Source organism: Chanodichthys erythropterus, chromosome 2, assembly GCF_024489055.1.
Source record: "Chanodichthys erythropterus isolate Z2021 chromosome 2, ASM2448905v1, whole genome shotgun sequence".
Lineage (NCBI taxonomy): Eukaryota > Metazoa > Chordata > Actinopteri > Cypriniformes > Xenocyprididae > Chanodichthys > Chanodichthys erythropterus.
The window spans coordinates 14,942,501-14,963,794 of NC_090222.1; the positions used below are offsets into that span (position 1 = coordinate 14,942,501).

Here is a 21,294-nt window from a genome sequence, read left to right on the forward strand (position 1 = left end):
GTGACCATATATTCTATAAAAAAAAAATCTCAGTACATTAAAATCTAAAGTAGAAAAAATGTTAACTTGGCAAAAAACTGCAGTGTTGGCTGACAAAACTGAAACACAGCCATTTTGCCATTAGAGATAATAACCAGAGATAATTCAGTGATGCCAGTGGGAAAATTTATTGCAAAATAAGGGCAACATTTTTACTTGTTCTCATTATAAGCAGTAATCCTCATTGCAACCCAATCCATGTTATGTTATATTCTGCATCTACATTTAATTTCATGAAATTACCAACAGTTAGTCAAACATGCTTTTGTTGTTGCAAATAGTCTGATTTGCATATTGTGCAAACAAACTTCCCTCTGCAAGAGAAAACCCCTAATATCAGCACCTACCAAACATGTGCAAAAAGAGAGTGATATCTTACCTGTTGGAGGAGGGAATATGTTATCCATGTAAGAGAATGACGACACATAGCAGAAGAGTTGAAAATATAGTCCAAGCGAGAACAGAATCATGCTGCCGGCTGCCGTCTACCTCCAATAGCACCGAGGAGTGATCTGAGGCAGTCCCACACTACTCCTCTCTCTCCATGCCACTCTCTCTCTCTCTGTCACACACACTAGATCCACGCCTTTAGGAGAAGTGAATGCCAGCCAATGTCTGTTACACCTCTCCCATGTATTGGCCCTGAGCTAAATATACAGGAGGCAGCCGGTCAGCTGCCCTCTGTAGCCAATATTAGCCTGTTACTACTGCCAGCACTGCCTTTGTTTCCCTGCCTCAAATGGACAGAGAAAACAAAACAGTATGGATAGAAATGACATTGAAGTGACAAGGTGTCATGCAAGTGGTGATGTTGAACAACTGCCATTCATTTATACATGATCTCAGTTTGTATAGATTGATAGAAAGTCAAGCCTGCTGGCTTTGGTTTGAGCATCTATAATGTTCGGACTCAAATCTGAGACGGGCTGCCACTGGCATGTGATGTACACACATGCATAAAATGACAGAATTACCCTGCATGCTCTGTAGTGGAGTATCTCAGATGTTTTCCAGACCCCCTTGACTATCTCGCCCTCCCTCTCGGTGTCCTTTTTTTCAGGACTTATCGACCACCACCGCTCACAATTTATTGCCGCCTTTACTTTTCCTCAGAATAAATGACAGAGCAATTATGAAGAGGGCCGTTTAAAAGCCTGATGGGAGATGCGGTCTGTAAACGCCTTCAATTAGACAAAGTGCAGAACAAAGGAGACAGGCAGGGAGATGGAGAGAAAGACAGAGGCAGAGATGGCTTCTTATGAGTTGCATTTTAATTTTCCAAAGAAAATTACATCAAATTACATTCTTATCAAGTTGTTATTAGAAAAATATTTTTAAATCACTATATTTTTTATACAATAATAATGTACAAGAGGCCATTTTTGTTTCTGCACAATAATTAACAAAATTACAAGGCTTTTATAATGTGCCACAAATACCGCCATTCTCGCCTTTACACGTTTGGCTGTGAAAATCGTTCTTTTAATAAGTCCTTTATATGCTGTAAAATTGTTGGGAACATTTCCACACCTGGAAATGTGAAAATGGTGTGATCTGCCAAGGCCAAGGCAGAGAAGCTCTCTCACTTTGTGATAAAGCACCGCTGTAATGATACCTTATGAAAGAGCAGAAGATGAGGCCAGGAAGACCGCAATTAACCAGAGACTGACATGAGCTTAAACAGAAGCCCTCTGGAACAGTGCGCACAACACTGACCTGAGATCAGAGCTTAAAATACTCTAAACATACAGTGGGAATTAAAAAAGTCAAAAAAAATAATCATACATACATAGTATTAACTAGCGAAATGTCCTGATATTGTTAGCATTTTCTCTTAAAAAGGAAAAGTTTACCCAAAAATTCTATCATCATTTACTCACCCCAAACTATGACTTTCTTTCTTGTGTGGAACAAAAAAAATTATATATTTTGAAGAATCTTCCCGTTGATCTTTTCCATAGAAGGACAGTTCATAGTGAACATGGCTATGAAGCTATAAAAAGAAACAAAGCAATGTGGGCTAGAAGCAAGACGTGAATAATGATTTACATTTGAGCTTATTCCTCACATAAAGCTGTAGAAGACTTCATATGAATCACTTTTATAGTACTTTTTTTTTTGTTTGACTGAGATGGTCACTATAAAGTACTGAAGTACTGGTTCCCTCAACAAAAAGTCAATAGGATTTTTCCATTGGCTTTTGGGTTTATTGCAGAAAATATGCTTTGTGAACAACAAAAGTTTATGATTCTTACATGTTTCGTTCATCAAAAATACAATCGGCAGCAATTAAAGCTAAATTTAGGCTTTAAATGAACTACACCATGGCCACATGACTTCAACGCCACCATCACCAAGCTTCCGACAACTCTTTCAATCTATATTTAACCCTTAAATGCATGACTGTTTCACCAATCATTCTTACATATTCGGGTCTTTATCGACCCGGATCTATATCTAACACTGATGGATCTCTACCTGTCGCAATAATATAAAACTCCTCTGATATTAAAGTAACAATTACAGAAGAATAAAATAAAGCATATTTTGTTACCTTTTGGAGCATGAAAGGGCTCAGTTTGAGCAGATGTTTTATGCCATCACTACTGTCCTCGGCAAAGCTCATTTCCCAGTAAATTCGGCAAATAATGGGCTAGTTTTATGTTTGAGGTCAGAAATATGAGCCCATTCGCAATCTCAAACGTATTCTCAAAACTATATAATTTTCAACATCTTCAAAATCAATATTTCGATCGCTAACAGCTTCACCAAATCAATCCAGTAACAGTTACAGTCATATTCGATTGCGTTCAGTACTTGCTCTGCAGTACATTGCTGAGCCATTTCATGTTTTGCTTATTGTTTTTTGTCTGAATGAGTCGTTACTTCATCATTGTGTATCAGACATTGCCACCTTGTGGAATAAAGGTGAATTGCACTTATTCCGTCATCTAAGATTCAATTATTGTTGTGCAGAAAAAATATACGTACACTCATACACACCTCGGGTCGATAGCGACCCTATACAATTTTTACAAAAAATGAATACTAAAATGGGCATTCTTTTATAATTTTAATTTTAAGATTTCTTGTTATATTCTTTATAATGAATTGATTGAGGAATACCAAGAAGGTTGATGTCTAACTTTAAAAAATGAATGAGGAGGAGGGTAGTGAATGACTTCCCGGGTCACTAAAGACCCGAGTTTATGCATTTAAGGGTTAAAATCTACAAGCTGGAAAGTTTGAGTTAGAATAATAGTTTGCAAAAGCAAAAAGTATAAACACAACTGTAAAAAGGACTATTTGTGAGTAGAAGAGTTTTCCTGTTCAGTGTGATGACGACGTTTAATGTCTCAAATTACATCCATTTAGCCACTTGTTAGCAACCACCTTTTTCAATATCTTGAGCTTGTTTTAAACACAGACCTTATTTCAGACATTTAACCAAAAACCCATTAAAAAACCCTCACTGACTTCAGGACAATGGAACTAATTTCTAGGGTTGTATAGAAAAAGCTGCTGGAAAAATCTTTTAAAAAAAAATAATAATAATAAAAAAAATCTAATTTAGGCTTCCACAAGAAACAAAGTCAAACAGATTTGGAACAACATGAGGTAAATGATAACTGAATTTTTCATTTTAAGGTGAACTTTTTCTTTTAAGAGTTTACAGAAAGAATTGGAATCTATGGAAATTCATTTGAGTCAGAAGAGACTGAGATCATATAAAATGTACAGTTTCTTAATTGTTGTCTTTTTATAGGAAATGGTGCCACCTACAGTAAACTGACCAAATGTAGTGTAAGATACAGTGTGATCCGACATCTGATACCTCTGTCAGCTTTTAAAGATTTGACCGTGTCAGCCAGGGAAACTCCTAGGAGATAAACACAGTTTCAGTATGATATGAACAACAAACAGGCAACAAAAGTTTACACATGAATAAACTCCATTGAAGTCGATCCTGTTTACTTCTACATGCTTTTGTAACACTAGAAAGTTTCCATTCATCGTTGGGGAAGCCCATTGAGTGTAAGTGTGACATACACAGAGAGTTTCAGAGTTCCAGCTCGCTATGGCACCCAATCCTTCAATACTTCTGCGTGTGGTTGCCAGGATACAACCAGCACAACAAAAGAGGGTCACAACTTTCAATAATGGGGCCTCATAACTTTCAAGAATAGAAAGGTCAGATGTGTTTAAGGTGTGTGTATGAGAAAGGTGGAGAGGGGTAAAAAAAAAAAAAAATTATATATATATATATATATATATTTTAGAGTTGTTTTGGTGTTGAAATGTAAGGTTACACAGGCCTTGTGATGTTATGAAAACTTAAAGGGATAGTTCACCCAAAAATTAAAATTATCCCATGATTTACTCACCCTCGAGCCATTCAGCTTTATAATGGGAGTAAATAGTAACTGATATTTTGAATCCCAAAAAAGTACATCCATCCATCATAAAAGTAATCCATATGGCTCAAAGGGGTTAATACATAATAAATAGGGCTGATTTTAAATGTGCTCTATAAATAAAATTGAGAAAAAAAAAAAAAGCCATGCATCTTTGTAAGAAAAATATCCATAGTTATTACTTTATAAGCTATAATCACTAGCTTCCGGTAACATCTGTCCGTGTGGTTCTGGTGTATGAGGTAGGATGTAGGAGTAGCGTAAGTTTAGGTGAGAGTACACTCCTCCCGGGTTCAAATAAATAGGGCTGGGCAATAAGCTCCTCCGACATTTCTCTTTAAAAATGTTCATTTTAGACCTCTAATTTAGGACTGGTGTTTTTTTTTTCTCTATCCTCTGCGCATCCATGTTTGTCCTTGCGTACGGAAGCAAGTAATTCTAGTTTTTCTAGTTAAAAACGCATTGCTTCGCTTCAGAAGGCCTTTATTAACCCCCTGGAGTTGTCAAAAGTATCAACCTCGGTACCAATCGATACTGTAATTTTAAAAATGTGAGGCTTTGAGCGCTGTTGAGCGGATTCGTAAACATCTCTTATTGGCCATTGTGTTGACGCACTCATCGGATATGTCTGTGATTGGCTACAATGATCAACGCACGGGAGCGTTTGAAAGCACACGGAAGTGTTTGAATTTGAAAGCGGGAGCGGAACGTTTGAAAGCAGGCATCTATCAGCGGATTGGTCCGCAATAGACTCCTGCTTTCAAACGCTCCTGTGTGTAGCTGTTTAAGCGTTTGGTGAAGAGCGTCATTGATGACTATTTACAACATTTTTGAAGCGTTGATCATTGAAGCCAATCACAGACATATCTGAACACACAATGGCCAATCAGAGGTGTTTATGAATCCGCTCAACAGTGCTCAAAGCGTAATATTTTTAAAAGTATGGATTACTTTTAAGATGGATGGATGTGCTTTTTTGGACTTCAAATTCTCAGTTACTATTCACACCCATACTAAAGCTGGGAAGAGCCAAGATATTTTTTAATATTACTCTGTGTTTGGCTGAAACAATACAGTTATATACACCTGGGATGGCTCGAGGGTGAGTAAATTATGGGATAATTTTCATATTTGGGTGAACTTTTACACTTTAACAGTCATGCTGTACATGTCAAAGGTCCAACACCACACTAGCCTATTGCCAATAACTTAAATTCAGTGTTTTTCCTGTGTAGTTACTTATTTAACATAAGAAAATACAAATGTGTTGTGTTTAATATACATTTTTAATGATATTCCAACTCATTTAACTAAAATGTAAGATTGTGTTTGTGTGCAGTACCTGTTGTTTGCGGTCTGAGGCCGGGTCTATAAGAACGTTGATAAGGCTGGGCATCTCTGTGTCTGTCAGACTCTCCTGTAGTGCACTGCGGAGTTCCTCCACCGCTCGAACCAGATACCCACGACCCCCAAATGCACTCATCACCTGCTCGTACCGTGCCTCTGGCAGCAGGGTCACCGGAGGAGCACTAAGACACACACAGAGGTCAATCTTATGAACAGCGTTTGATACCTGCTGGAAATGAAGCCTATTGATAGCATAATTGATACACTGCAAAAAATGCTGTTCTTACTTAGAATTTTTGTCTTATTTCCAGTCCAAATATCTTCAAGTTCTTGAATCAAGAAGCATTTTCTTGACAAGTAAAAATTATTTTCTTGTTTTTAGGAAAAATAAGTCAAAATTAAGTGAGCTTTTCCTTAAAACAAGCAAAATAATCTGCCAATGGGGTAAGCAAAATAATCTTAATCCAAACTGAAAACAAGATTATATAGCTTATTTTTGGTTTGAAATAAGATTATTTTGCTTACCCCACTGGCAAATTATTTTGCTTGTTTTAAAGGAAAAACTCACTCAATTTTGACTTATTTTTCCTGAAAACAAGAAAATATTTTTTACTTGTCAAGAAAATGCTTCTTGATTCAAGAACTTGAAGATATTTTGACTAGAAACAAGACAAAAACTCTAACTAAGAACAGCTTTTTTTGCAGTGTAGAACAATATTAAATACATTTTTAACAATTTTGACTATACATTTATTTATACAATTTAGAGGCCCATGAGGTATTAAAATTAGCTGTCAAATATTTTGAACACATTTCAGCCATCTATCCCAACAAATTTGTATTATCTTCATTATATATTCCAGGACTTGTAGTGCTGCACAAGATTTTATGGCAGCTTGTTTCTGCAATGGAATAAAAAAATAATAAAAAGCAACATTTGATCTCACAATTCAGCATTTTTTTCTAGCAATTGAGAATTTATATCTCACAATTCTGAGAATTGTGAGATATAACCTCGCAAAATTGAGTTATTGCGCTAAAATGTAGAGACTGTAATTTTTAATATTATATAATATAACATTTACTTACTACGGCTGTCAATCAAGTGACCCCTCATAGCCGTTCAGGCGCCTTTGGTTTAAAACGACCCCAGAACTTTTCTTAGGTTCTATACTCACATGGTGGTCATGTCTCCCATCTGTTCCATCTCTTTCCATGTTTCTGGATCCACTCCACTGTAGATGCCATTGTTGTTGATTACTATGATGATGATGGGCAGTTTATACCTATTCAGAGTTTTAAAAAAATAATCAGACAAGACAACATAGTGCAACGTAGTTATAGTGAGACAGAGCAAATAGAACCATTATAAAAGTATGCACATTGCACAAATGTCCTGTAGGTGGAGCTCTATGTCCTAGATAAATAATGAGAATTATGCATCATGATGAATAATTCACCTGCACATGGTCTCCACCTCCATGCCAGAGAAACCGAAAGCGCTGTCTCCCTCTATACACACCACTCTCTGAGCGCTCTTCTGCGCCTGCTCCAAAACTGCTGCGGCAATGGCAAAGCCTGGACCCACCCCCATAGTGCCAAATGTGCCTGCATCTAACCTGTACAAGACATTCAGATTACTGCTCTGGACAACATTACAGTAGAACTCAACGTTTAATAGAGCTACATAGTTTACGGTACGTTCTTTAAATTTGCTTCCCAGAAGAAGACCAAAGACTTACAAGAGTCAATATGTTCTACAGCTAATATAAAAAAAATGTGTGTTCTGTCTTGTTATTCCTGTGATCTAAACATAACAAAAGTTGTTTTCTCATGATCAAAACATAATAAAAGATGTATTTTTTTGTGATCTAAACATGTTTTCTGTTATCTAAACAACCTTTTTTCCTCATAAATCTAAACATTTTTTTTGTGATCAAAATTGTGTTTTCCTTGTGATTTAAACAAGTTGTTTTTATGATCCAAACATAAAAGCGGTCCTCATGATCTAAACATAACAAAAACTAAAAGTTGTTTTCTTATGTTAGTTGTTATCTAAACATTAGTTGTTTTTATGATCTAAACAACAAAGGTTCATTATCTAAACATGACAAAATTTGTTTTCTCATGATCAAAACATAATAAAAGATGTATTTTTTGTGATCTAAACAACATTTTTTCTCATAAATCTTAACATTTTTTTTGTGATCAAAACTGTTTTCCTTGTGATTTAAACAAGTTGTTTTATGATCCAAACATAAAAGCGTCCCTCGTGATCTAAACATAACAAATGCTGTTTTTGTGATCTAAACTAAAAGTTGTTTTCTTATGTTAGTTGTTATCTAAACATTAGTTGTTTTTGTGATCTAAACAACAAAGTTTCTGTATCTAAACATGACAAATGTATGTAATTTAAACAACAGAAGTTGTTTTCTCATGATGTAAACAATTTTTTTTCATCTAAACAGTAGCTTTCTTGTGATCTCGACTTTCTCACAGCAGATAAAAACCTATATGTCACTCTCCATTTCTCTCATCACACACAAACCATTTCCATATTTAAAATGTCACATATGAGCCGTTTTAAAATTTGCCGTTGTCATGACAATCAGAGCACATCGTTTTTTCTGTCCTCTGTTTATGTATTTCATAAACATTTTAATTCATGAAGAATGATTAACTGCTTTGAACCAATCCAAGGTCTGGATCTGGACAGCTAAACAGTGTATAGTGATCTAGGGATAAAGAGAGTATCATCTCTTGTCCAGCTGTGAACAGTGGGGCAGGAAAATGTCTCTCACCTGTGTCGTGGGAGGTAATTGAGCAGCATGGTACGGCCGATGTCCATAGTGTTCGCTCCCTCACTCACTATGAGGCATTCTTTGGGCAAGAGCTCAGAAATATGGTGGAACGCTGTGTAGTAGTTCATGGGCAGAGTGGACTGGAGAGCAAGAGTCTGTGGGACACAATAAAAATGGTTCATCTAATGACATAAATGATAAATTCACAGTTTTACATAAAGCTAAATGATCATTTGAAAGCAATTTTATTAAATCAAGTATGTTACTGGCGCACAAGCTCACCTTTGATATCTGAGTATTGGCAGTCATTTTGTCCCTCAGTGTCGTCCACCATTGGGAATCAGAAGGAAATCTCCAGGACTCTGATCTTACGGTCTCCAACAGCTTTAAACCATGTAGAAAATGATATTTAAGGGGCCATTCATGGAAAACATAATTTTCCATAACTTTCCCACCATTTATTGATATTAAACAGCAAAAATTAGCACATTAACATATGAGCATCCACTATCAACACTGATTCGGTATTTTGTAACAGTCGACAAACTGTTCCTCATTTCACAGGCAAAAATGTTAGACAATAAAAACATGAGTCATTGATATAAAGATATAGAAAATCCGCCATTGTAATAGTAAGGGTCAAAGAAAATAAATTAAAAAATAAATTTTTGCAAAAGACATTTGTGTAACATTTTAAATTGAACTAAAATTAAATAAATGTTACAAATACTGGATTTCATTGGGACATTTGGAGTCTCTCACAGAGACTATAGAACAGTACCCTTTAAAAAGGCTCTAATATGTACCATTTAGGTGCTAACATGTACACCTTTGTTACCAGTATGTACCTTTGATGCACTAATATGCACTCTTTAGGTACAAAGGTCTACCTGTTAAAAGTGTACCGCCCCAGTGACAGCTTTTGTACCTTTTTTTTTCTTGAGAGTGTATAAGGGTGCAAAACCAAAAAAACATGTTTTATGTAAGATGACTGAGGATACTGTAATTTACCTGGCTGACCACAGCCCGTATGTCTCCGAGCAATGCAGATGCAGCTCTCACATTATTATTCAACTCCTCAGCACATAGATCCACCTGAACAAATTCACAATAAGATCATTTAGTAATCTTAAATCTTAAAGAAAATTAAGTTTTTAATGTAGTTTATATGTTTTTTTTTTTTTTTAAATATGCTTTAAAGGAACACTCCACCTTTTTGAAAATAGGCTAATTTTCCAAAGTCATTAAATTACGAGAAAAAAGTTGAGATAAAATGTTGAGAATAAACTCATTAAATTATGAGAATAAAGTCATTAAATTACGAGAAAAAAGTCGTTAAATTATGAGAACAAATTCGTAATTTAACGAATAATTTAATGACTTTATTCTCAACATTTTATCTCGACTATTTTCTCGTAATTTAATGACTTTATTCTCAACATTTTATCTCGACTATTTTCTCGTAATTTAATGACTTTATTCTCAACATTTTATCTCGACTATTTTCTCGTAATTTAATGACTTTATTCTCAACATTTTATCTCGACTTTTTTCTCGAAATTTAGCAAGTTTTTTCTTGTAATTTAATGAGTTTATCCTCAACATTTTATCTCAACATTTTTCATGAAATTTAACAAGTTTTTTCTCATAATTTAACAAGTTTATTCTCAACATTTTATTTAGACTTTTTTCTCGAAATTTAACGAGTTTTTTCTCATAATTTAACAAGTTTATTCTCAACATTTTATTTAGACTTTTTTCTCGAAATTTAACAAGTTTTTTCTCGTAATTTAACGAGTTTATTCTCATTTTATTTCGACTTTTTCTCGAAATTTAACAAGTTTTTTCTCTTAATTTAATGAGTTTATTCTCAACATTTTATCTCAACATTTTTCACGAAATTTAACGATTTTTTTCTTGAAATTTAACAACTTTAATCTCGAGATGGTTTTATATTTTTATTATTGCTTGGCCCTAATCCTTTTCAGTAACTAAGACCGATGGAAAATGAAAAGTTGCGATTTTCTAGGCTGATATGGCTAGGAACTATACTCTCATTCCGGCGTAATAATCAAGGAACTTTGCTGCCGTACAATGGGTGCAGCAGGCGCAATGATATTACGCAGCGCCTCTCACAAATGTCTACATGGTTGCAAGGCACGCTCCCTGTGGGTCACAGCCGCTGGGGGTCACAGCTGCTGCGTAATATCATTGCGCCTGCTGCACCCATTGTACGGCAGCAAAGTTATAGTTCCTAGCCATATCGGCCTAGAAAATCGCAACTTTTCATTTTCTGACGGACTTAGTACACGATGTAACTACAGAAGAGTCAAGTTTTAAATAGGAAAAATATTGAAACTCTTTGGTCATTTTTGAGCGAGATGCTAACGGTCTCATCAGAATCAATGAACTATGCTAAGCTATGCTAAAAGTGCTACCGCCAGACTATGATGTTCAAAGTGATTCTAAGGATGCTGAATTTTAGAAGGCAGCTATCTGACTCTAAGATAGCGAACGGGACCATGGTTTGTGTAACATTAGCAAAAAATTATTTGCTGTTTGATAACGTAGACAATCCAAAGGCTAACGATATTAATTAGAGTTATGCGTCCGTCATTGTAGTGGTACATAATACACATCACCATTCTGAAACATCGACTTGTAGACAACCCTGTATAATTCGCTCTTCCTCTTCTTCTTCTTCTGAATCAGTTTCTGGTTCAAACAATTAAGGCTGAATTATACAGGGTTGCAACTAACCTGAATGATCTTCACATGGGGACTAAATCTTGGTGGAAACCCAAAGTGCAGGATCCAGTTGAGTCTGGCACCCAGCAACACTATAACATCAGCCTGCAATAGAGCTCTAGAACAGAGAAAGATGGGTATCATATCAGTCAGTTTCATTAAAAAGAGATTTTGTAAAGATCATTTAGACACATACACACACATACCTGGATCTGGCTGCAGCAACACAGTTGGAGTGGTCATCCGGCAGTAGTCCTTTCCCCATAGGTGTAGGAAGGAAGGGGATTCCAGTCACCTCCACCAGCTCCCGGACCTCCTTCTCCGCCCTGGCATACGCCGCACCTGCACCAGATCACAGCTCAACACTGCATTTGCAACATTGCTTTAGTTTAGCCTAGCCTTAAAGATGTTCAAACATCTGGGTCATTCAGTTGTATTCTGTTCACCTTTGCCCACGATGATCAGAGGCCTCTGAGCTGCTTTGAGCAGCCTGACAGCCTCTGTGATCTCCCTGCTGTCGGCCTGACTCACAGGAGGAGCAGGACAACAGGAAACAAACCTGAAGATAAATAAAGTGATCACATCATAAACTACAGTTAGTTAGGAAGCTCCCCATTGCTAAGTTAAATCTTCAAGTCTACATGCAGCTCACCTGACACTGGTCCGGTCAATTTTGGCATTCACCATATCTCCAGCTATGTCTATGTAACATGCTCCTGGACGGCCGTAAATGCTGCTCCTTACAGCCTAAAAAAAAAAAAAAAACACACAAACATCCCATATATAACTATAGAACATTGTACATTGTATATTTCACCTACATTAGGAGCATTCAATTTCAGGACCCAATTAAATGTTTGACAAAAAAAATCAGTGCTATTTTAGTATTATTATGGGCCAAGCATCAAAGATGCATAGGCACCTACTGTATCCGTTAGTGTTGTTCTTCTTCTTCCTCCCTGAAAGTCTATGCCAGCCTATAGAACCTTAAGGTAAAAAGTTGTGAAATTTGGCACACAGATAGACGATAGTCCGGCCATTAACCACAGCAAAAAACTCAATCCCTATAGCGCCACCAACTGTCTAAAATTTCACTTACATTTATGCTAATAACAGTAAGGGCTAGAAATAAAATTCCTCTGATTCCTTGGCTCAGGACGATTCGACTGCCCCCTATGATGTCACTTTCCCCCATTTTGAATTTTCAGAAAAACCTACTTTTTTCAAACTCGTCCAAGATGGTTTGTCCGATTTTAACCAAAATTTGCTCAGATCATTTTCATACCATGGCGACAAAAAAAAAGAAAAAAAAAGAAATCAAATTGATTTGTCAAACCACTCATGAATAACGTGCGAACAAATTTGATGAAGAGCACACCAAAATGGACGTGTATTCTAACCAAACTTGGTGTGTGCAATGACAACCATGACCTGAGGGTACCTACATAGTTTCGGCACAGTGGTCAGGAGATTTGAAAAATGTTTTTTCTTATAACATTTAGATTTTTTCATGGTGAGTCAAATGATACCCATTTTGAATTTAAACAAACACATTTGTTACGAAACTTGGTAAATGTCATCGGCACCAATCCCTGAAGGTACTCAAAAAGCTTCAGAGCTGCGCCACCTTGTGGTCAAGAATTATAATGAAATGTAAAAAAATGCTGATTGCTTGATCAATTTTGCCTATTGTAATGAAACTGGGTCAATAATGGGTCATGCCCACAACATAAATACCAATTTTGCCATAGCTGGCCAAACTTCCTGTCCAAAATATTGATTTCCTTTAAAAACCGACTTTTTCAAACTCCTCCAAGACAAAGAGATGGATCGTCTCTAAAATCATCTACAGTCCCCGCCAAAGGAAGTAGTCCCTTTTAGTAACTTGTTAGCAACCGCCATTTTTAAGACACAATAAAGGTTTTTAAAAAATCACAAGCGGTATATAACTGGTGTGTTTTATGTCATAGATCAAAATATGAAAATATTTAGAGGCTTTGTTAACCACAGACCTTATTTCAGCAAAAAAATTTTTGTTAATTATCACATAAATGGCCTCAAAGCTTATTTTTAATTTCATGGGGTCTTAAAACAGCGATTCACGATTTAAAACATGATTTACTTTTTCAACTACAGCTGGTATCATCTCAAGGCTGCTTGGTCGAGCAGAAAACTTGCTATACAGACGACAAGCTTCAACCTGATGAGAAACAAGAAAAAGATAGAGGTTAAAGAGCCACTAGAAAATAAATACAAATGACTGTTTGTTTCCCTTTCCTTTAGAAAGGATCTTAACACATTAAGCACATTTAAATATGAGATTTAATTATAATTATATTTTTGAATCTACTGACAGAACATGTTTCATTTATCGGTCACCAAATGCTGTTTATTTGTTGCTTAATATATCAAATCAGCATAAATACTGAGACAACAGAGGTTGTTGTGTACCAAACATTTCCTATCGACCCCACCTGAGGGAACTCCTGAAATGCTCCTGTGGTTTCTTGGTTCCTATCAGATGAGCCGCCAATGACAATGACAGGCCTGTGATTTTAAATAAGAGAAGAAAAGTACAAAAATGGTCCACTGAGGTCAATTCCCTGTAATTTTAAGTGAATTCAGCAGTGTGGGAGCTACCAGCAGTTCATGTTAGCATTGGCCATTCCTCCGAGAGCATGAATCAGTCCAGGTCCAGACACCACCAGACACACAGCTGGCCTAAGGAAAGGAAACGATACTTCAGCAAAACAGCAAGAGAAAATAACAAGTTAAAAAGAAATGAACTGACATATTCATACCATCCTGTCAAATACCCAATAGCAGACGCAGCGTAGCAGGCCTGTTAGGAGAGAGAACATGCATGTATAGACAGACCCAGACAGTCTTCATTGTAATGAAACCAGGACACATTTGAAATAAAAGAGAGACTGTCTTACTGCTTGCTCATTGCGCATGCCCACGTACTTGATGCCAGCTGCCTGGGCGGCCATGGCCACCTCGATGATAGGCACACCAACGATGCCAAACATGTACTCCACATTCTGCAGATGGAGTTTAGGGACCCCCAAGGAGCCACAAAAGAGGGTCCATGGAAAAGTTTAGAGAAAAACAGTGTAAAAAAAAAATGTAAATCTAAATAAATAATAAAAATAAGATTGTATGAACAAACGAACAACTAACTAACTTTGATTAAAATAAATAAAATTTGTAAAATTTTTGTAAAATACATGAGGCATATATATTTGATTAAATTATAAAAATAATTAATAAAAAAAACATTTCATTTAAATGAATATTTAAATATTTTTGTTCTTTTGCAACTTATGTACCCATTTATTTATTTACGCTCTCTTTTTCTTTTTTCCTTCTTTTTCTTCTGTTCTCAACTCCATTTCTCTGATAATTTACTTTTCTTATTTTTCTTTTTTATGTTTATCTTTCTCTCCCCCATTTTTCCCCTTTTTTTCTCTTCCTTATTACATCTCTGATTGATCATATATATATATATATATATATATATATATATATATATATATATATATATATATATATATATATATACATATACATACAATATATATATTGAGCATTGTTTTACATATATATATTAGGAAACTTATAATAGACATATGCACGTACTAAACACAATTTTACACACACACTTCACATAATTACATGTATATCCTACTTTCTGTTTTATGCGTTTTGTATTGATGGTATCATCTGACTATGTTTTCTTATGTCCTGCTTTAATAAATAAATCTGATTAAAATAAATGATACATCTAACACATCATAATACAAATGTTTTTAATTTTTTAATAAAGTTTTTAATTTTTTTTATTTTAATGAATTTTTAGGGGTTTTATACATGAAAATGCACAGCTGCCTTTTAATGTTTAGGATGGGGTCCCTCGCATGAGGGTGATCCTGCTATGGTCTGTGGGGGGACTAAAAGTTTGAAGCCCCTTGAGGCTACATATTTAGTTAAGTTGTTTCAAATTTCTTTTTTTTTTTTTATCTAATCATTTCTGAGCATACAGTGATTATTACACATACAATTTGTTATATTAAACTCAATCTTCATGCCTGGTTGGGTTAGTGTTTTGGATCACACTTTTTTGACAGCTCTATTGCGTGTGCGCGGAACCTTTGACACACTGTCCAAGTTCAATAGTGTACAGCAGGCGATACGCTCATTCTTTGCACGCATGTTACAAAGAATAACAACACTGTAAATAAAATACACGTTTATGATTAGGTACTATGGATTAAGGTTTTATATAGATACAAACAGATAATTTGCAAGATAATTTCATACAATATACAGGAGAAACTTAAGAGAAAACACTTTTTGAAAAGCATACGGCAAAACCAACACAGACCTGAGATTTGAGCGCCGCAGCGATCAGCTGAGCTCCAGTCACTTCATCCATAATCACCTTCACAACAGACTCATTTCACTCATACACACATCAAACTGTTCTTCTGTCCAGCTGCTCTTCTTCTGTGGTGAGTGTGTGTAGTTAAAATAAAACTAAAGCGCATGTCTCCACCTACTGGATATACTGGACGTGCTGTAGTGCGTGTTTATTATTTAATATGTAAAAAAAAAAAAAAAAAAAAAATCTGTTTTTTTAACATTTGCTAAAAACACTTAGTTCATACATCTATTATTCATTCCCCCCTTTACAGGTTTATGTTAAGAAACAACCTCATTGTTAAATTTCTCCCAATGCTTTTCTTTATTGGTAACTCATTTAGCTTTCTTTCAAATTTTGCTCATCAATATGAAATTTCCTTTGTCCGTTTACCTTCATTACACTTTATCAATGCTTAATTTCAAACAGAAATCCTCAATAATTTTATATATATATATATATATATATATATACACTCTAAAAAATGCTGGGTTAAAAACCCAAGTTGGGTTGAAAATGGACAAACCCAGCGATTGGGTTGTTTTAACCCAACAGTTGGGTTAAATGTTTGCCCAACCTGCTGGGTAGTTTTACTTAATTCAACTATAGTTTAAAAATTACAGTACTGCTTACTTAAAATGAACCCAAAATATCTTGAAAATTAACATTTATTAATATGTTTATTAAATGAACATTTTAATTTAATTTTAGATTCATTTTAAGTCAGCCATATAGTCATTTTCAAACAATACTTGGGTTAAATAAAACTACCCAGCAGGTTGGGCAAACATTTAACCCAAAAGTTGGGTTAAAACAACCAAATCGCTGGGTTTATCCATTTTCAACCCAACTTGGGTTGTTTTTAACCCAGCATTTTTTTTGAGTGTGTATATATAAATAAATAAATATATATATATTTATATATATATATATATATATATATATATATATATATATATATATATATATATATATATATATATATATATATATATATATATATATATATATATATATATATATATATATATATATATATATATATATATATATATATATATATATATATATATATATATATATATATATATATATATATATATATATATATATATATATATATATATATATATATATATATATATATATATATATATATATATATATATATATATATATATATATATGAGTCATCTATATATATATATATATATATGAGTCATCTATATATATATATATATATATGAGTCATCTATAATATATATATATATATAATTTGAAACTAAACTTTGAAAGTAACCAAGTAATTCACAGATTCTAAAAGATTTAAACTACACTCTAAAAAATGCTGGGTTAAAAACAACCCAATTTGGTTTATTTTGGCAACCCAGCTCTGGGTTGTTTTGACCCAGCAAGTTGGGTTAAATATTTGAGGAATGATAATTTGAAGAGAACAACACATAACCTTCTTACATAAGTTTATTAAACTTTATTATAAACACAATATCTATAACATGCTTTGCTTTTATCAACTATGTAACTTGCTAAAACATTTATAACAAAACAAATTATATGAATCATTAACTTAGTATATGAGAAATGAAATATATAGAGAAGAAAACATCATTACAGACAAAATGACTTGAACATTCCTTAAACTATTAGATCTAATGATTTACATGATAGACATTGAGAAACTAAAAATGAAATCTTCAGGCTAAACATCATAAATGTCATTGTGAAGATAGAGGTTGTACTTGTCGTACCCAGTATTTTCCATATTGCTGTTTTTGTTCAGCTTCACTTCTGTTTTCCTGCCCATCGTTTGAGCTTCACTCTCTCTGCCTTCAAGATACGACTGCAGGATCCGGAAAAACTGCAGAAATATTACAAGAACATGAAATTACAATGCAGTAAATATTTTCAAAAGAATAAATGAAGCTAAAGAAAGTTATAAGAAGAAGAAACACTGACTGTAATAATACAAATACAAACTTATTGTATATATATAAATATATATATATATATATATATATATATATATATATATATATATATATATATATATATATATATAGTATTTATATGTAAATAATACATAAGTACAATCATAAAAAAAGGTTCTGTATCTTTAAAGGGTTCTCAGGTGTTTCATTTAAAGAACCTTTGAGGGGTTCTACACTTTATGGATTTAGTTTTCTTTAGTTTTTTTTTTTTTAGTAAACCAGCAAAAGTCTTTGCGAGAAGGATGAAGAACAGAGCACTTTGACTCACCAGGGTCCTGGTCTGTGGGTTGCTCAAAGACTTCCACTCTTCATTTGAGAGATCCGACTCAACAGAGACCATCAGTAGTGTCATCAGAGCCAATACTTTCATCCTAGACACAAACACACACACACATACAGACATTACAATCCCAGCATGAAACAGTCTTCCTCAGACAACCACATCTTCAACATCTAACCCAAAGAACTCACATGCTTGCAGTGCCTGTGATTGCCGGGTCAGTTTGCAGTTGGGTTTCCTCTGTTTCCTTAAAGCTCACTGGCCTTGCTTTTATACACAGCCATAACAATTCGCACCTTCTGGCAAATTGACATTTCCTTTTTACTCAAAGAATATCTGGATGGACCTTGAGTGCCATAATTGACATAATTAACTTACCTTATAGCGTCATCATGGCTCCCTTAGAGACATACAACTCAGAATAGCCTCTTATAATGATGGTGGTATTTATGGGTTCAACCTTTAAAGGGGCATGATGAATGTAAAAGACTACCGGACGTATTAGTGAAATAAAGGAATTGAAATTATAGGAAATATTTTAATGAATATGGTTGAGGATGAATGTTGACAACCAATTATTATTTTACACTAACAACCAGTGGTGTGAAGGCTCAGAGGGAGACTTCGGGTTTTAAAGCAATTTTTGAATTTTATATCCCACTGAGAATGATAATAAAATGACTTGGGCAATTTCTAGTGGTTCTGAACTTCTAGTTCTGAGTCATTTTATAAATGTTTTCAAATTCTGCTGGAGTCAAGAGCTGAATAAAAGATGTGCTCTGCTTGTCTATATAATTTATCACTTTTTCTTATAATAAAATTACACAAAGTTGTCACTTGTAGTGGTGTAAGTTTGGTCTAAATATTTCTATTTAATTGACATGTAGTTGTAAGTGGTTGTATTGACCTTTCAAGAACCATTTGAAACGATAGGTTGAGAGTTCATCATTGCCATTCTCAGAAAGTCTATTAGGGGCTTTCGCACCGGAGGAAACTTTTCATAGTTCCTAGAACTAGGCTGAAGTACCCAGATTTTGGCATGTTTTCACCGCAGGAACTAGGAACGATATTAGTTCTAGGAACTCCTTTTGAGGGAACTAAATTAGCTCCTACAGTACTTCAGAGTAGGGTCTAAACCAGCACTATAGGAACTATCAGTGACGTAAGTGTACAGTGATTGGTCAAACACACGGCAAACACTGGCACTCTGCATTTTTAAAAAGCCACCTAAACATATTTACTTCACAAACATGGAAAACAGCGATAATGGCATTTACCTGCGGGGTTGTGTTCTTTTCTCCACCTCGATGATATATAATACTGAAAGCTGTCATAGGAGATTTCATCTCTTAGCCTCACTTTTTTCTCTTTCAATCGCGTAAATTATGCGTTTACACTCCATCTTCGTTATCACGAAACCCAAGACACACAACAAACACAGCTCCGATCACGGCGTCTTCCATCCACAGGTTTTTAGCGTTTGTAAATGCAGTGCTTAAAGACGCCACTGTCGGCCACTTCAGAGTTCCTACTGCCGGTGCGGATGCAACCAGGAACAAGACCCAGGGGAGAATTTAGTTCTCGGGGAACTATCCTAGTTGCTAGTTCCTATAACTGAGTTCTATAACTATTCGGTGCAAAAGCCCGAAGTGAGTGAAAGTACCATAAAATAAAAAAAAACCATATGAAATGTAATATGAGATCAATAAAATATCATGGAAAAACTGATAAATTAACATAATATAAGTTTAAAAAAAGTCTTAAAGGGTCTTTCTCAAACTTCTCTCTTCAAGAAATAACTTTAATTAGATAGATAAATGTTATTTGACATGTAACATGACAGAATAACCAGAATATGACAAAAAAGCATCATTAAATGTTAATTTCTTGAAGGATGGGGTAGATAGTATTAAAAGGTGTTTGGCATACTTTTGTGTGTGTGTGTTTGTGTTAATATTGTGGTGGTGGTGGTGGTAATGATGATGATGATTATAAATTGTGATGTACTTTTCCAGAAGGAACAAGGCACTTAACCCCAGATGGCTGTAGCACACCTATTCTTGTAATACTTAAGTTACTACATAACTACTTACTATAGTGGCCAATACTTAACAGCCAATAAGTGTGTTGATTTTTTTGGCCAGTACCTTGTCATTTCAGTCCAGACCATGTAATAACATGGTTATTGTCATTACAGTAAGTGTTCATAAGTGCCTACAGCCTGAGATGAACTCTCAAACCCAAATGTAGTGTCATTGTTTCAGCATACATTCTTTATAACCTTAATTTGCTATTCACTCTGCTCAATTTTTAAAGGAAAAATGACATAATAAAATGTCTGTAAACAGTAAAGAAAATGTTTAACAATTTATAAAAATTTGCTCAAATTTAATTAAAAATATAATGTACTTAGAGTGCAAAATTCTTTGACATATTTTTGACCGAAAAAAAAAGCTTTTATTTATATATTATTATTTATACCAAAAACAGTTAATATTATTTTGCTTCAGTGTGCCAGTAGGAAATATCAATTTACATTTCCAAACAAATGTTGTTGTTTTTTTTACAATATAAGTCTTAATAAGGCATGCACTCTATAAAGGTACTAGATCACATCATTTTCTAAATTCACCAAAATACAACTTTCAAAACTTATGGAGTTTTTTGTTTGCTGAAAGTTTTTTTTCTTTTCTTTTTTTATAATGATGATGATTTGTCAGCTGAACAACTGGCATTTTGTTAAACTAAAGTAGAATCCATTGAACACACTGTAATTCTATCCTTTACAGCCTTGTTTTCATTTCTGACAAACATTAAATATGGTGCTACCCCTGACTAAGGTTTCCAACCTCATGATGCTCTTCACTGTATTTCATGGAAAATCAAATGTTTTGTAAATACTTTGGTAACCTTCACCGGATTAGTGCCTCTTAACCATGTGCTCTTTGCTGGCCATAAGTTGCAACCAGTAAGAAAATTCCTACAGAAACAGATTATTTAATCAGAATCACTTGCATGATGACTGGAGGACTATAATTACTGTTCTTTAAGCGTTTGAATGTGATTGGTTGATTGGCTGATGTACAGAAATTGAAAGCTTGCCTAAAGTAGGCTTCATATAATTTGAGATAAACTGTCTGAACTCTACTGCACCCTGTCCAGTCAGGAAACACAAAGGCAGCATGTGCTGAACCTTCATGAACCCTTTGATTTTTTTTTCATTTCATTTCAAAGT

The 21,294-nt window shown here is 34.5% G+C and overlaps 3 protein-coding genes across 3 annotated transcripts in view; all 3 read right to left on the reverse strand.

The window, feature by feature from the left end:
• Window positions 1-1,072, reverse strand: part of colq (collagen-like tail subunit (single strand of homotrimer) of asymmetric acetylcholinesterase) — a 32,077-nt gene extending 31,005 nt beyond the window's left edge. Inside the window, exon 1 of the mRNA XM_067402289.1 lies at window positions 419-1,072. Coding sequence (XP_067258390.1) covers window positions 419-509 — 91 coding nt within the window. The 5' untranslated portion in view covers window positions 510-1,072. The remainder of the gene's footprint in view (window positions 1-418) is intronic.
• Window positions 1,073-1,292: 220 nt separating this feature from the next.
• On the reverse strand, window positions 1,293-15,875 carry hacl1 (2-hydroxyacyl-CoA lyase 1). The gene is made up of 17 exons (XM_067402277.1): window positions 15,738-15,875; window positions 14,290-14,394; window positions 14,152-14,192; window positions 13,991-14,071; window positions 13,825-13,897; window positions 13,473-13,550; window positions 12,003-12,097; window positions 11,797-11,909; window positions 11,557-11,692; window positions 11,363-11,468; window positions 9,614-9,697; window positions 8,885-8,986; window positions 8,603-8,757; window positions 7,262-7,420; window positions 6,980-7,087; window positions 5,797-5,983; window positions 1,293-3,919 (listed from the first exon to the last, which is right to left on the reverse strand). Exons 1-17 carry the CDS (start codon window positions 15,786-15,788, stop codon window positions 3,887-3,889), a joined length of 1,707 nt encoding a protein of 568 aa, XP_067258378.1. The 5' UTR covers window positions 15,789-15,875; the 3' UTR covers window positions 1,293-3,886.
• Window positions 15,876-17,296: 1,421 nt separating this feature from the next.
• On the reverse strand, window positions 17,297-18,156 carry LOC137031349 (uncharacterized protein C2orf66 homolog). The gene is made up of 2 exons (XM_067402305.1): window positions 18,048-18,156; window positions 17,297-17,649 (listed from the first exon to the last, which is right to left on the reverse strand). Exons 1-2 carry the CDS (start codon window positions 18,147-18,149, stop codon window positions 17,491-17,493), a joined length of 261 nt encoding a protein of 86 aa, XP_067258406.1. The 5' UTR covers window positions 18,150-18,156; the 3' UTR covers window positions 17,297-17,490.
• Between the last annotated feature and the right edge of the window lie 3,138 nt (window positions 18,157-21,294).

What these genes read in the sequence shown, in the direction of transcription:
- hacl1 (XM_067402277.1), bottom strand. Translation starts at nt 15,788, where the DNA reads ATGGATGAAGTGACTGGAGCTCAGCTGATCGCTGCGGCGCTCAAATCT. An exon ending in TACCAGCTGTAGTTGAAAAA is followed by an intron (nt 12,098 to 13,472) that starts GTAAATCATGTT and finishes TTTTTTTTTTAG; the next exon opens with GCTGTAAGGAGCAGCATTTA. An exon ending in CCAATACTCAGATATCAAAG is followed by an intron (nt 8,758 to 8,884) that starts GTGAGCTTGTGC and finishes TGTGTCCCACAG; the next exon opens with ACTCTTGCTCTCCAGTCCAC.
- LOC137031349 (XM_067402305.1), bottom strand. Translation starts at nt 18,149, where the DNA reads ATGAAAGTATTGGCTCTGATGACACTACTGATGGTCTCTGTTGAGTCG. An exon ending in ACCCACAGACCAGGACCCTG is followed by an intron (nt 17,650 to 18,047) that starts GTGAGTCAAAGT and finishes ATATTTCTGCAG; the next exon opens with TTTTTCCGGATCCTGCAGTC.